This window comes from Cricetulus griseus, chromosome 2 (genome assembly GCF_003668045.3).
Source record: "Cricetulus griseus strain 17A/GY chromosome 2, alternate assembly CriGri-PICRH-1.0, whole genome shotgun sequence".
NCBI lineage: Eukaryota > Metazoa > Chordata > Mammalia > Rodentia > Cricetidae > Cricetulus > Cricetulus griseus.
Window position 1 is genome coordinate 123,783,914 of NC_048595.1, and position 13,828 is coordinate 123,797,741.

Sequence of the window (13,828 nt, forward strand, 5' to 3'; positions counted from 1 at the left end):
TGTTAATAGCTACCTGAGCTGTCTCAAATAAAGAATAAGTGGCTATTGCTTACGTTGCTTTAAAAAGGCCATTATATTAACACAACTGGCACGTTCAGTCCTTTCAAAGGTAATATCTTAGGCAATTCCCAACTGTGCTAACAAAATGCTATGAAGTCAACAACCATCCATACTAGGCAAGACTGATGAAACTGAACCAGGCCTTGGCATGCTTATAGGGTGCAGAGAGTAAGGCCCACAGAAGCCAGAGGATGGTGTCTGCACACAGCTTGGACTACAAAATACCCATGAGTGAATGGATGAGCCAATAGCTGACTAACCACCTAGTAATTGAACACATGATTTCCAAAGGGTTGAATGGTGAGGTAAAGTGCAAAGATTAAAATGAGAAAAGACTGGTTTTTATTCATCAAAAGTTAACAGCAACAGGCACATGTTTAAATGAGTATGGCAAAGCCTTTTACAAATGGCTTTACACTCAAGCTTTCTCCCAAGATGGCTGTTGCAACAAACTGTAAACATAATTAATAAACAGTCCTTTACAGTAACAAGGGAAATACAAATTAACTAAAGCACCGTTTCTCTTAAACTAGATTACAGTTGTGCTTGCTATACATAAAACCATTGAAAAAACAAATTATAAAAGTGGAATGTTTTGTCTAAAATTAGTCCTTAAATTTTATCCTAGAAAACATCTATTCACATCAAAAGGCCCAACAAAGCGAAACGTTTCATCAAAGGGAGGGACAAGAAAACAATGCACTTTTCAAATCAGAACGAGAAGTTTGGTCACTTAGCTTTGTGCATAGTTTAAGGCAACTGGAGCAATCCTACAGCTTTACCTACCTTCCCCTCCCTCAAGTGTGGCTGCTGACTACGTCACATTCTAAAACAATAAATAAAAGCTTACATTTTCAATCCTTTCCCACATGGATGGACAGAACATGCACAGCCATACATGCACAAACATGCACGCAAACACACACAGTCACACAACATACCTCTCACGCACTGCAGCGAAAGGGACTTTAGTTCCCTTGATCGGAAGGACACACTTCCCCATCCCACTGTATTTCAGATTGGCAAATACCCTGAGCTGATTATGGTGTGTTAAACATTCCACCTTTTTCTTGCATGTGCAGGTCAAGTGTACAGTAGTGAAAACAACATGCAGTGTCTTCACTGCAAAGTCAGGACACAGCTGGGATACTGGTGTTCCTTCCCTCCCGCCCCAGATTAAAAACTAATAGTTAAAAATATGCATTGCCAAACAGCACTGGAGTGGAACGCTTGGTGCTCTGGATAAACGCTGGCTCTCCAGTGCACAAGACAAAACAGCAAACGGGAGGCGCTGAGGGCATCCAAAGAAGAAAAAAAGGCAAACCACGGGAGAGCTGCATCTCCAGCTTGAGCTGCGAATCTCGGTGGTTCCTTCACAATCATGCTCCAAGGCGATTGAGAACCAGTATTTCAGAGTAGATTTGTAAACAATGAGTCTTGCCAGAGGCAGCAGAGGCTCGGCACTTCACATTTCTGTTTTCTCAGAGAGAACAAAGTGGAAGGGGCAGATGCGTGGCTGTATCGGACATGTTGGCTTGAGATTGCTGCTGAGATTCAGTTCAAGTTTCAGGGCTCGAAGGATACGGGCTTTGAAAACTCAGAGCAAATCTTCCTTGTTAATCCTCTCGGTTCCCCTGCTGTCCTTTGTCCGTTCAGGGTTTCACACAAAAGCCAGGTGCATATTGCTGTATACTCAGATCTCATCACTAAAAAGTGGGCTCAAATGACCAACACAAGAAATCTCGATGATAAATAATGCTGGCATCATTTCCTTGGAAATGTCGGCTGTCAGAACTGGCTCTTCCCTTGGGGACCCATTTCACATTTCCACAGCCTCGCAGGAGGGAGTTTGTCCCACTGGTTCAGGTTAGGATAACCGATTTTCCTGAGTTAATAACTGGGAGTTCAACTCAAATGCAGCATTGGCATCCTCACTGCTGGGCTGTTGTCTCTGCAGTCCCTTCCAGCTCGCTTTATTCAGCCCCACATGTCCAAGCATTGTCTGTGACAGCCTTGTGTCTGAAAACCTGGCCCACTCGGTAAATAAAGGCTCCACCAGGTAAGTCATAAAACCTCAAGAAACCGGAAAAAGCCATTAGGATATGTCTTGAATTCATCTTAAAAACATTTAGAGTTTTAATGTTCTTCAGTTCCACTCAGTATTACCAGGATATTATTTTTTCAAAAGGTCTGGGGGGGGGGGTGTGGGAATGTAATTTATAAATCTGGATTTCTTAAGTAACTGGGTGGTGCTCTAACCAGAGGAGAGCTGGACAGCATTATCCAGCTTTTTCTGACTATTTCTCTTACATCCAACTTAAGCTAACATATGTGGTGGCCATGTCACTGCTAAGGGCACTAAGAAAACACAACTCAAGGGACATTCTCAGTGAGACAACGGCAGGCCAAGAGGGCTCACTGGTGACTGCTTCACTTCCTCAGGGATGGACTGACACCTGGCATGGCTTAGTTTTTACAATGTCAAAACTGAGAAGAAAAATCAGTCTAGAAATCAGGAGAGGCTATTTCTAAAAAAAAAATATTAACGTGAGAATGGCACAGTGCACATGAGGGTGTCAGAGGACAGCTTGTAGGGATTGGTTCTCTTCTCCCACCATGTGGGTCCTAGGGATCAAACCCGGATTTCAGGCTTGACGGCAAGTACATTTACCTGCTGAGCCATTTTGCCAGTCCTTGTTCTTTGAGTCTGATATCCCACTATATAGCTAAGGATGACCTTGAACTTCTGCTCCTTCCTCCTCCACTCTGAAAATGGCGAGATTATAGGCATGTATAGTCATGCCCAGCTAAAATCACGACTTAAAAAAAAATACGTATCTTCATTCATGTGTGTCCTCAGAGGCAGAGGCCAGAAGAGGGTGTCAGAGTCCCTGAAGCTGGAGTTACTTGGTGTGGGTGCTTTGAACTCCTCTCAGAAGAGCTGCCTGAGCCATGGAAGTTCTTTCTTTTATACCACAGAGTAATTTCCTCAGGCAAAAAGACATTAAAGGGAGCTACAAGCATTACCTGTTCACCTAGCTTGCATTTCTCTCTCACCTATATTTCTGGTAGCAAAGAGGAAAATACTGTGAAAGAAATCTCACTGTTAGATTAACTTTATTCTGCCACAGATCTACCAGTTATTTGTGCAGAAATGCTGAGAAGGATTCTAAGCCCATAAACTGGAACCACCCTTGACAAGCCCAAGGAGGCACGACGACCGACAGTATTGTGACATTGAGGATCCTTGAGAATCAAGCAGATCTATTAACTGTCTCATTAGTCCCACCAAGAGAAAAACCGATCAGCCTTAGCTACAGGAGCCAGTAGACTCCCACAGGCTCAACACCGTGCTCTCCTACAAGCTGTGCCTGTCTTCTGCATCTCTGTCCGACTCTGTAGTCATGTCTGTCCTACTAACTAGAATGAGCGTAAGTTGAATACTTAGTTTTGAATAATTTCAAAACGAGTGGGATTTTTTTTAACCCACTAAATGTGCATAGTTACCAATCTGGATGTTGGCGATAGACTCAGTCTGACGGTCACAAAGTGGACTCACGCCCAAATGGTACTTTTTCTCTATATCTCCTAAAAATTAAAAAAAAATTAAGATGGAACAGATCTGTTGTCTAAATCAACAATGAATACCTTCATTGTATATGTAAATTTATTGAATGGACACTATACAATCCTCATGACAGGATTAAACTTAAGTGACACACAGAAAGCTCGCCAAATTGACATCACTATTTAAATGGACCAAATAGAGTATTTTTTACTAGGTGTTCCTCCCAAGACTAATTCTGTCAGTATTTTCAAACATGCCTCAGATGCTCACATGGTCTTGTGCCTCACACAGATGAAGGCCTGGAGTTACTTCAGAGCAATCTTTCTTCACAGTCAAGTTTCCAGTCTACTTTCTGTACAGTCATGAATACACAGGGTCACTCAGTTTCCAAATATGCCCCAAGGGTTACTGGTTATGCATACATGAACTATGAATAGTTGTTAAAAGATAATACATCTGTGCTGAGGTTCTTATAAATACCTGGGTTCTAATTTTAGTCACACATTATGATAACCTGCCTTGGTGGAAGAACTCCTCCGTTACTTTTTCACTCCACTGCTTGCTTAACTCCCAGTTCCGACATGGGTTACAAATGTCAGCACATTTCAAGGCCATCTAGCAAACAAAATATGAAAACTGTGTTAGGAAAGAAAAGATGTCAGTTGTATTGAGTTTCAATATACTCCAACAATGGGGAGAACTCTGAGAAGAGACAGGGGCACCTGGACTTGTGGCTCAGGTGTAGGGCATGTGTTTTGTGTGCTTGGGATCCAGAACTAAATAAAAATGGAAGCCAGCAAAGAGGAAAATACCGTGACAGAAATCTCACTGTTAGATTAACTTTATTCGGCCACAGATCTACCAGTTATTTGTGCAGAAATGCTGAGAAGGATGCTAAGCCTATAACTGGAACCACCACCCTTGACAAGCCCAAGGAGGCACAACAACAGCATCAGTTATACAGTATCAACAAACCCAAGGGACCGTCTACTCCTTGCCTCCCTTTGATGTGAGAATTCATCAGAATAAACAGCTGCTGTTGACAGGCTGCCCTTCTTCACTCTTCATCAGAAACTTAGGTATGAAAAGTACCAAAGCCATATGCTTCTGTCTGGAGGGGAGCAAGCTAACTTCTCTTTCCTTCCAATTTACCCTGAAAAAATAGGTGGCTACAGTGTTTCATTTTTGCTCTGTCACATGATTTACCCTGGAAACAATCTTTGCAGCCCAGACTTTACCTGTAGAACCAAATGCCTATGTCTGCCATCATCGAGGTGTAAGTCACCTCTATCCAAGTGAGATCTAAACAATGACAGGTACTCGTTCTGGCGACTGATGTCTGTGGCTAGTATCAGTGCACCTATCTGAGTCTCCATCTGTTGCCTGGATTAGAAAAATAATAAAGAAGACATTTAGGGCTTTCAATTTATTTTCTCCCTTAAATATTCAGAAAGAGTTACAAACCCCAACATACCCTGCCAGTTGGGGTTTAACATATAAAAAAGTATTGTGAAGAAATACAATACATTTAAAACTTATTAAAATAATCAAAAGTAAAACTAATAGTTGGCAGGAAAATACCACTATGTAAATATTGCAAAGGAGTGTCTTTATTCTGTCAGTCAAAGTGGAATTATTTACTTAAAAGGGAGAATAGTCACTGTAACATTGGAATGCTGTTAGGGAAAATTCTTAAGACTTTTCATGTTTTCTTAGATATGTCTGTGCATATAGCAAACTACTCTTTCTGATCTTTTGGTGCCTTGGACCTGAAAGTCAGAAGATTGAGATAGAGAGAATGCTAGTCCATTCAGCTGTCCACTGAGACACTTTGGGATAGGTGCTTAACGAAATCCTAATCAAATTCCATTCAGCAGTTTAATCAAGGTTTAGTGTCAAGGCACAGACTCTTCTTCTAGAGGACCTGGGTTGATTCCCAACTCCCACGTATACCACCCATATAACAACTCCAGTTTCAGGGAGCCCCTCACTCTCTCCTGCCTCTGGGGTACCAGGCACACATGTGGTGAATGCATATATATGCAGGCAAAACACCCAATCACATTTTAAGATTTATTTATTTTATGTGTATGAGTCCTCTATCTGCATGTATGACTTTATGCCAGAAGGGGGTATCAGATTCCACTATAGATGGTTGTGAGCCACCATGTGGGTGCTTGGAATTGAACTTAGGACCTCTGGAGGAGGAGCCAGTTTTCTCAACATCTGAGGCATCTCTCCAGCCCCCCAATCACATTTTAAAAAAATGAAGTCAATTATCTAAATAAGTATATTTGAACTTTCTGGAGGGAAAATGTAGTATGTTAATACAGATAGAAGATACACTGTATCATTTTAAAAACTGCCTCATATGAGATAACAGGAGAAAGACACTTAAAAAGAAAATCCATCCTTAGTAAGGTTACAGTAAGCTTATCTTTGTGTTAGCAACAATAAAAAGCTGTCAGCAAGGTCAGTGAGATGGCTCAGTAGGAACAGCACTTGCCTCCCAAGCTTGATGACCCCAGTTCATCCTCAGGACCCCAGAGGAAGGAGAAAAATGAGTGCTAAAAGCAGTGTCAGACCTCTGCACATGTGTGCACCACAGCACACCTGTGCCTGAATACACACATGGTCTTAAAATTTAGAAAATAAAAAGTTAAATAGGTTAAACCAAACACAATACTGAATCTCTAAAACAAAGTGATGAAAGTATAAAGGCCACAACGGCAGGGGATGAGATGTTTTTGCCACCACTATCATGCTGGACTAATTTACATTAGTGCTTTTAATTAGGCCACCAGAATGGCCTGCTTTAGTATTAAACTATTTTCTCTTGTTCTTCTTATTCACTATTTTGCCTGACAGCTCCACAGGTGGCCTAAGATTGCACAACTTGTTGTATTGGCTTTGAAGGTGTTCTGAGGCGCAGTGTGTATTTTCTGTGTGGTCTTTCAGGCACAGACCTGAAGTCGTTGTCAGCAAAGTGTGAAAAGTTAAGTAAAACCACTAAACCACTGTGTGTGGAGTTTTACAGTACTCAGAAAGATGGAGTATCTTCCATAAGATAAACAGCCAACAAAATACTAGTGACAGCTACACAACAGGCTTACGAATTTTGATAGAAGTTTCTTTGGATTTTGAGTGTAAGAGTGTGTAACCCACATCTTGGTGTATGTGCCGGATGTGGATGTCTGTGAGCCATGATGGCTGAACCCAGGTCCTCTCCAAGAACAGCAAATGCTCTTAACTGCCGACCACTTTCTCCAGCCTCACAACTCTGATAATTTTTTTTTTTAAAAAAAAAATACATTCAGTTTAATAAAAACCGAAGACCTGAATAATAACATAATCTTCTAACCTTCATCAATTACTAACTTTATTTTCATAGGCAATGCATTTGTCTTAATCCAACTTACCTGCTTTCCAATGGCAAATGTGAGAACAAACCAGATTCTCTCAACAAGCCCACTGCAGATCTCCAGTGGTGATTTTCCAGGACTGAGGTATTCTATAAAAAGGGTTTCTCTGTTACCTAACAGTCATTTCTGGACATAAAGAACCATTTGTCAGCAACATTAACTTGGTTTATAGCTTTAGCATCCATTGGAAATTCACTTTCACTTTCATTTCCCTAAAACACTAAACAGCATGGAATGCAAAAATATTAAAGTGTTATTCATTTATTTATGCATGTTTATTTGTGGGTGGGTGGGTGGTGGGAGTGTATGTGTGGAGTGAGGAACATGCACGCACACATTCATGTGTGTAGGGGGCCAGAGGCTCCTCAGGAGCCATCCACATTAGTTTCTTGAGAGGGTCTCTCACTATTGGTCTGGGCCTCATGGATTAGGTGAGGCTACTCAGGTAGTGAGCTCAAGGGATCTTCTTGTCTCTTTCTCCTCAGTACTGGGATTTTTAAGCACATACTAAAAAAGAACAAAACCAAATTAATTCTCAATGAAACTGTACTAACCTTGTATAAAGTTGCCAAATAATGGTTGGTTTTAATAAGGAAAGGCTGGTTAACACCTGGGTGATCCAGATCATGAGTGGCAGCTGCAATTAAGCTCAGCAAGATATCCCAAGGAGTTACAGAGCTGGCAAGCTAAAGTGTAACAAAAGAATAATTAATCACAAACCCCCAAAATATACTCTCTACCACTAGGAGATAGTACGGGTGGTGGGTCTCCTCCCATGGCTGTTGATTTCTCAGATGGACTGTTCTTAGTGCCATCGAGAACCTGCCAGATAGTGGCTCATGGGACAGTGCAGCCTGCATGCTGTGATGCAGGGTGATACGTCTCACTGTGATGCAGGGAACCACTGCTCGCTGTGATGCAGGGTGGTGCTGCAGCTGTGACTGCCTGATGGATAGTGCTTATCCTGATATTGCCTCACTTTCACCGCATAACTAAAAACAGTTAAGACAGGAACTGCTGCTCTTCCTCAGAAACCATGACCTTAAACTGACAAAGAGGTTTGTGTATTTTCATTCTACCAATGGATGGCCACAATCAGGACTGTGAAGTCATGCCAGAAAAGGCATTTCATTGATGGCAATGTAACTTCACTCTTAGTAATCATCACCAAATCTAAACAACACGATAACCACAGTCAAAGTTTATTATCAGCTAACTAAAATTTTCCATAATAAAAATAGTCATCTTGAGTCTATCACCAGCTCTCACGAGGCACCCCTTTCCTGAAAATGTGTACTCATTCTTTAAGGCCCAACTCGAAGGACCCACGCTGCACCATCTCTGCTCTCTCCTTCGGCCCTCGCCCTGGCAAAGGACGCGCTGTGTCCAGAGCCCTTCATATATCCTGCCACAGCTGTGCTCATTTGACCATATTTTTATTTAGGTTCACTTTAAGATTATTTTTCCTTGAGCTTATACAACCTTGTAAACTGACAGTGAAAATTTCCGAGCATAAATCACTAATAATGCTGACATATGAAAGAGACAAGAACACTACAATCATTTCAATGAGAATAAATTTAGATCCAGATTTGGCTGTTTCCTTCCCATGCCAGAATAAATCTTTTTCTACCTCATGTGTTGAAGTTTCCCTCAGTCACACATCACTCAGTACTTTAGCTAGGAAGTTACAAAGTGTCTTTACACTTCTGATTTATTTTTGGGGTGGGGTCAGAAAAGCCTTTTAGGAGTTGGTGTTTTCCTTCTGCTGTCCAGAGACTGGCTTGTGAGACAGCAATTTACCCAGTGATCACCACACCTGCCTCGTGAGGCGTCTTAAGGTAGAGAATATATACAGCTCTTCTTTGTATTATACAAGTTAGGACATGCACAAGTTCAATAACTATGGCAAAGTTAGTAACGAAAATGATTTCCTCTCCAGAATATGCCAAGTGTTTAAAAATTAAACTTAGAAAGCACATTTGTGTTAATTCTTTGAGAATTTCGTACCTGTGTACAATGTGAGTTGATCATATTCACGCCCAACTCCTGCCCTCACCTCCTCCCAGATCCAACTCTCACTTCCCCTACAAACTTCAGATCTCTTTAAAAAAAAATCCACCAGTCTAATTTGTGTTGCTCATACACTCATGGGGTGAGGCCATCCACTGCAGTATATTCAACCTACCAGGGCCCATACCCTTAGAGGAAACTGATTTTCCCTGCCCAAAGAGCCATCAACTGTCAAGAGCTCTTGTGCTAGGGATAGCTGTCTCTCCTGACTCCATGCTAGCATGCTGACTTGATTTAGTGTAGTTCCTATAGAGGAAAACATGGCTGCAGTGAGTTCATGAGGGTAGCATTCCTGTCATATCCACAAGACTATTTTGCCCAGGTGCTTTCTGACACTTTGACCAGGCTGGCCTTGAACTCGCTATGTACCCAAGGATTACTCCGAACTTCTGATCCTCTTGCTCCCTCCCTCCAGAATGCTGGGATTACACATGTGTAATCCATACACCCAGTTTATAAGGTATTTAGGCTTTCCTGCAAGATAAGCAAGCATTCTACCAAACAGTCTAGATCCCTAGCCCTAAAAGCAAACTTCTAAAACACTAAAAAAGGAACAGAAGGCAGACTGTAAATCAAGCAGTCTTGTAGGGGACACCATAACCACACCTCCTCGGGGCTGGTTACAGGTGTGCCCGACCACACCTGCCAGGGCATGGTCAGGGTGACCCGAGGGAGGTTTAAGAGTGAGGGGCGCGCACATGGTAGTCCCTTCTTTTTCCCTGCTTCATCGGCTTGCTTGCTCTCATCATTTCCTGCCAGCTGGCTAGGTTGCTCTGTAAGTAAGGCTCTCCCTAATAAATATACCCTAATATCTCTACTGGCTCTGTATCGGTATTCACCTTATACAGTCTCTCCTGTGACACAGGATGAATGAGCGGGGGGGGGGGGGGGGGAGGGTACACATCTAACAAACACCTAAGTCATGAGTGGGCATGGAGTTATAAATGTAACATGTCTGCTATTAAACTATATGGCAAAGTGTTATATCCCTGTGATAAGGGTGGAGGTGGTAAAATAACAGAGAAGTACCTTCCTAGAAGAAAATAATAATAGATTTACTACAAAATTAATACGTGACTACATGTAATTTTACAATCTCAGGCAAAAAAAAAAAAAAAGAAACACAAAAAGAAGCAACTGGACTTTTAAAAGTTCTGTAGGAGGCCTGACAGCTGGGGTTCAATCCCTAGAAACCCTTGGGAGGAAAGAACTGACTCCTAAAAGCTGTGCTTTCACTCCTGTGTTGCAACTGGGGCGGGTTTGCGCCCTTCCCCCACAAATGCACAACAGTAATAATGAAATCTGTGGGGGGAAAATATAAAAGCAAGTCACACACTTAAAGCACAAAAATGATTAAAATATACATTTCTGTTGAAAACTTTTACTAGGAAGAGAACCTTCTAACAAATATAAGTAATTCAATGATGTGTGTGCACACTCACGTGTGTGAATGTGTGGACTTGCTATGGCCTGCTGTGGAGGTCTGAGTGAGGACGACCTCCAGTGTTGATCTCACTCACCTATCGTCATTTGAGACACAGGTCTCTGTTGTTCTTCCCACAGCACAAGCCAGGACAGCTGTCCTGCCAAGTTCCAGGGACTTTCCTGCCTCCACCTCTGGAGGAGTGCTGGGATTACAGACACTCTAGGACACCAATGTTATATATCTGACTCTTACATGGGCTTTAGGGATTCAAATCCAGGTTCTCACACTTGGGTGGCAAGCACTAACCCATGACCTATCTCGCCAGCTGTCCTAGTCTTCACCTCCATGACTGTGCTAAAACACTAAAGCTCACTTCCTTTTACTCTCCAGGTTACAGTGCACCATTAATGGAAGCAGAAGCAGGAATCCCCAAGGATGCTACTTACTGGTTTGCTCAGGTACTCTTAGACAGCCCAGGCCCACCTGCCTAGGGATGGCACCCCTTATATTGGGCTGGCTCTTCCTCCATCTATTAGCAATTAGGAAGATGCCTCACAGACATGGCCACAGGCCAATCTGATTTGGACAATCTGCAGGTGAGGTTCCCTCATCCCACATGATTCTAGATTTGTGTCTGGTTGACAGTGGAAGCTCACTATGACTCCAGCCCTTAACACAATTGTTTCGAGTGTATGTGTGTAACCCTTGAACTCTATGTCCTTCTGACTCAGCCTCCCAAGTACTTACAAGCATGAACCAGCCCTCCCAGCTCGAAGGAGTTTTTAGAAAGACAAATGGCTACTGACTCTAGTAATATCTGAGTTCTGTGGATAAGAAACTACAAATCTTGTAAAGTACATGAAAGTCAGCTTTCTCTTTTATCTATCTGTAAAACTATCTTCAGGGCCCTTTTCAACACAACAGAAGACTACCAAGAGGTGGCATCCTCATATGCTGTTTGGCTGTTTGCTGGCAGTATGCCGATTTTCCTCTGTGATGGTCACAAGGGCCATCCTCATTTTACTGTGAGATGTCAGTACCTTACCCCAGCAGACTGACATCAGTTTATGTACTAACATGATCCACAACCGACACATCAGGTCAAAATTTCTATGTCACTGACACTTCTGTCACAAGCTGCCAGCACGGTACTTAGGACATCAATAAATGTACACCATAAGGAAAGCTGTGCAGCAGTTACCAGCTCCTGACAGGCTGGGGCGAGAGGGAACTACTCCACATGCACTTCAGTCTGGCCTAAAACTCCTGGCAACACTGCTGTCACAGCCTCTCAAATGCTGGGATTTACAGGTGCAAGCTACCACACCTGCCTTAAAATCAGGCTCTTATATGAACTGCCAGGGACAAGAAGAACAGTGGTTTTGTTTGTTGTTTGTTTGTTTGTTTCTTTTGAGGCAAGAGAGTTTTGAGGCAGGGTTTCTCTGTGGCTTTGGAGGCTGTCCTGGAACTAGCTCTTGTAGACCAAGCTGGTCTCGAGCTTACAGAGAACCACCTGCCTCTGCCTCCCGAGTGCTGGGATTAAAGGCATGTGCCCTCCCACACCCTCTCCCCAGGCAAGAAGAACAGTGTTTAAGCATTGTTTTCAAGTGTGCCTGCATATCTCCAGTACAGGGGGAAGAGTAGCCCTCTCAGGCTTATGTCCCATAGCCCCAGGCTCTGTGTTTGCACGTCCAACAAATTCACATGGAGGACACTTGAAAACAAAAGTACATGTGTGCTGAACAGAGCCCAGGGTTTGAGATCTCTGGGCCCCATTCTCTGGTTCCTCCACTTACAGCCACATGAGTCAGGTTTGACCTCCCTGATAGGGGAAGCTTCTGAATTTGAGCTGAACCACTAACATAATGGAAGCGTAAGGCCAAAGAAAGTGTTTCTGGACTTTGGCGTAAGCCAGTACCCACTGCTTACCTTGGGTTCCTTTAGGTAGCAGTGCATGGCCTGAGTAACATCTGCAGCGTGGACTGCATTGTGGTAAGGATTTTGACTGTGGTAATCTTCTTGAATCATAACTGCATTAAAAAAAAAAAAGACTAAAGTTTTACTATGTAACAGGGACAACCAAGTACTGACATGGTAATTATGGGTGAGCCACATATATTTTCCATGTGACTATCACCTCAAATTGCTCACATTCTAAGAGATTCACCTCAATTCAGCCAGTCACCAGGCATTTCAATGCCTGTTGCAGCAGACAGCATGCAAAAAAGAATGTGGCTGCAAGGCTAGCTGATACACAGCCTGTCACACAAGCTTGTCACCGACCCAAATGTTGCTATGTGGTTTGCAGCTTCAGGCTTGTATGATCCTGAATGGTTTGTTATAGCTGACTGACAGCTACACAAGTTCTTGTGTAACCTTATTGTTAAGTGGGTTAGAATCACTTACCTAAAAATCGACGGAGTTTCACCATATCTAAATGGAAGTACTCAATCAATCCATGAAGACTAAATAAATGAAAGGTTAAACTTACTAGACTATTTCCTAGAAAAGAAAGAGGAGAGGCCATGTTAGTAAGACGTGCAAGGCCAGACAGCACCCATGCCCACTGTGTTCTACTAGAGGCTGCAGCTCCTCACTCTGACAGTTATACACTCTAACTAACATGTTAACATCTTCATTCCAGTCTAAGGAAAAAAAGTTTCAGTTTTCCACAAGAACTGAATAATAAAAACTTTTAAGAATTTCACATTAATTTTTTTAAGGTACCAGAATAATACTCAATAGTGGAATATGGGAAAATTGAGCTATAGTGAACAAGCCAATCCAACTCTACAAGCACTTCATAGAAATGAGTAGACCCATAGCAAACAGTTCTGGCTGTAACCCTCCGAGGTAGAAACTGTGTTTATTTTTACTGGAAAAGAAACATTTTTACTAGGTGGGAAACAGTCACCTCTTCAAGTTCCCCAAAATAGAAGCTCTGAGATAAACCTCTCGCTTTCTCCGTAATTGAGCAGAAAATCTCAGAACTAGTGGGGGACGGACAGTACGACAGAGCTTAGCATGATGAAGCTGTGATGATGCGGGGGGTTATGAGCAGCAGCTCGGGCGATCTTGCCTTGGTCACTTTGAAAAGCACCTATTTCTAAGACCGCTATTCTTCTTAAACTTTTAACATGCTTATTGCCCATTTCTTTCTGAATTTCCTCACAGGAAAACAAAATCCCCAAGCCTTTAGTTTCCTTTCCTTAAACACTAATTCATCCCTATCTCCTCAAGGAAAGAGCCTGATCCACCGGACACACTTCACCATTGATC

The 13,828-nt window shown here is 42.5% G+C and overlaps 1 protein-coding gene across 4 annotated transcripts in view; it reads right to left on the reverse strand.

The window, feature by feature from the left end:
• Pde7a (phosphodiesterase 7A) overlaps positions 1-13,828 on the reverse strand; it is a 96,646-nt gene that overhangs the window by 4,433 nt on the left and 78,385 nt on the right. The window contains exons 6-14 of one of the 4 annotated variants that reach the window (XM_027403490.2): positions 12,956-13,051; positions 12,479-12,579; positions 7,605-7,736; positions 7,048-7,139; positions 4,867-5,011; positions 4,147-4,243; positions 3,568-3,648; positions 2,732-2,826; positions 1,990-2,133 (exon numbers count right to left, since the gene is read on the reverse strand). In XM_027403490.2, coding sequence (XP_027259291.1) covers positions 2,125-2,133; positions 2,732-2,826; positions 3,568-3,648; positions 4,147-4,243; positions 4,867-5,011; positions 7,048-7,139; positions 7,605-7,736; positions 12,479-12,579; positions 12,956-13,051 — 848 coding nt within the window. In that variant the 3' untranslated portion in view covers positions 1,990-2,124. Of the gene's footprint in view, positions 1-379; positions 2,134-2,731; positions 2,827-3,567; positions 3,649-4,146; positions 4,244-4,866; positions 5,012-7,047; positions 7,140-7,604; positions 7,737-12,478; positions 12,580-12,955; positions 13,052-13,828 lie in introns of those variants that run through there. The other 3 variants (XR_003482922.2, XM_027403487.2, XM_027403491.2) reach the window with 3 other exon arrangements.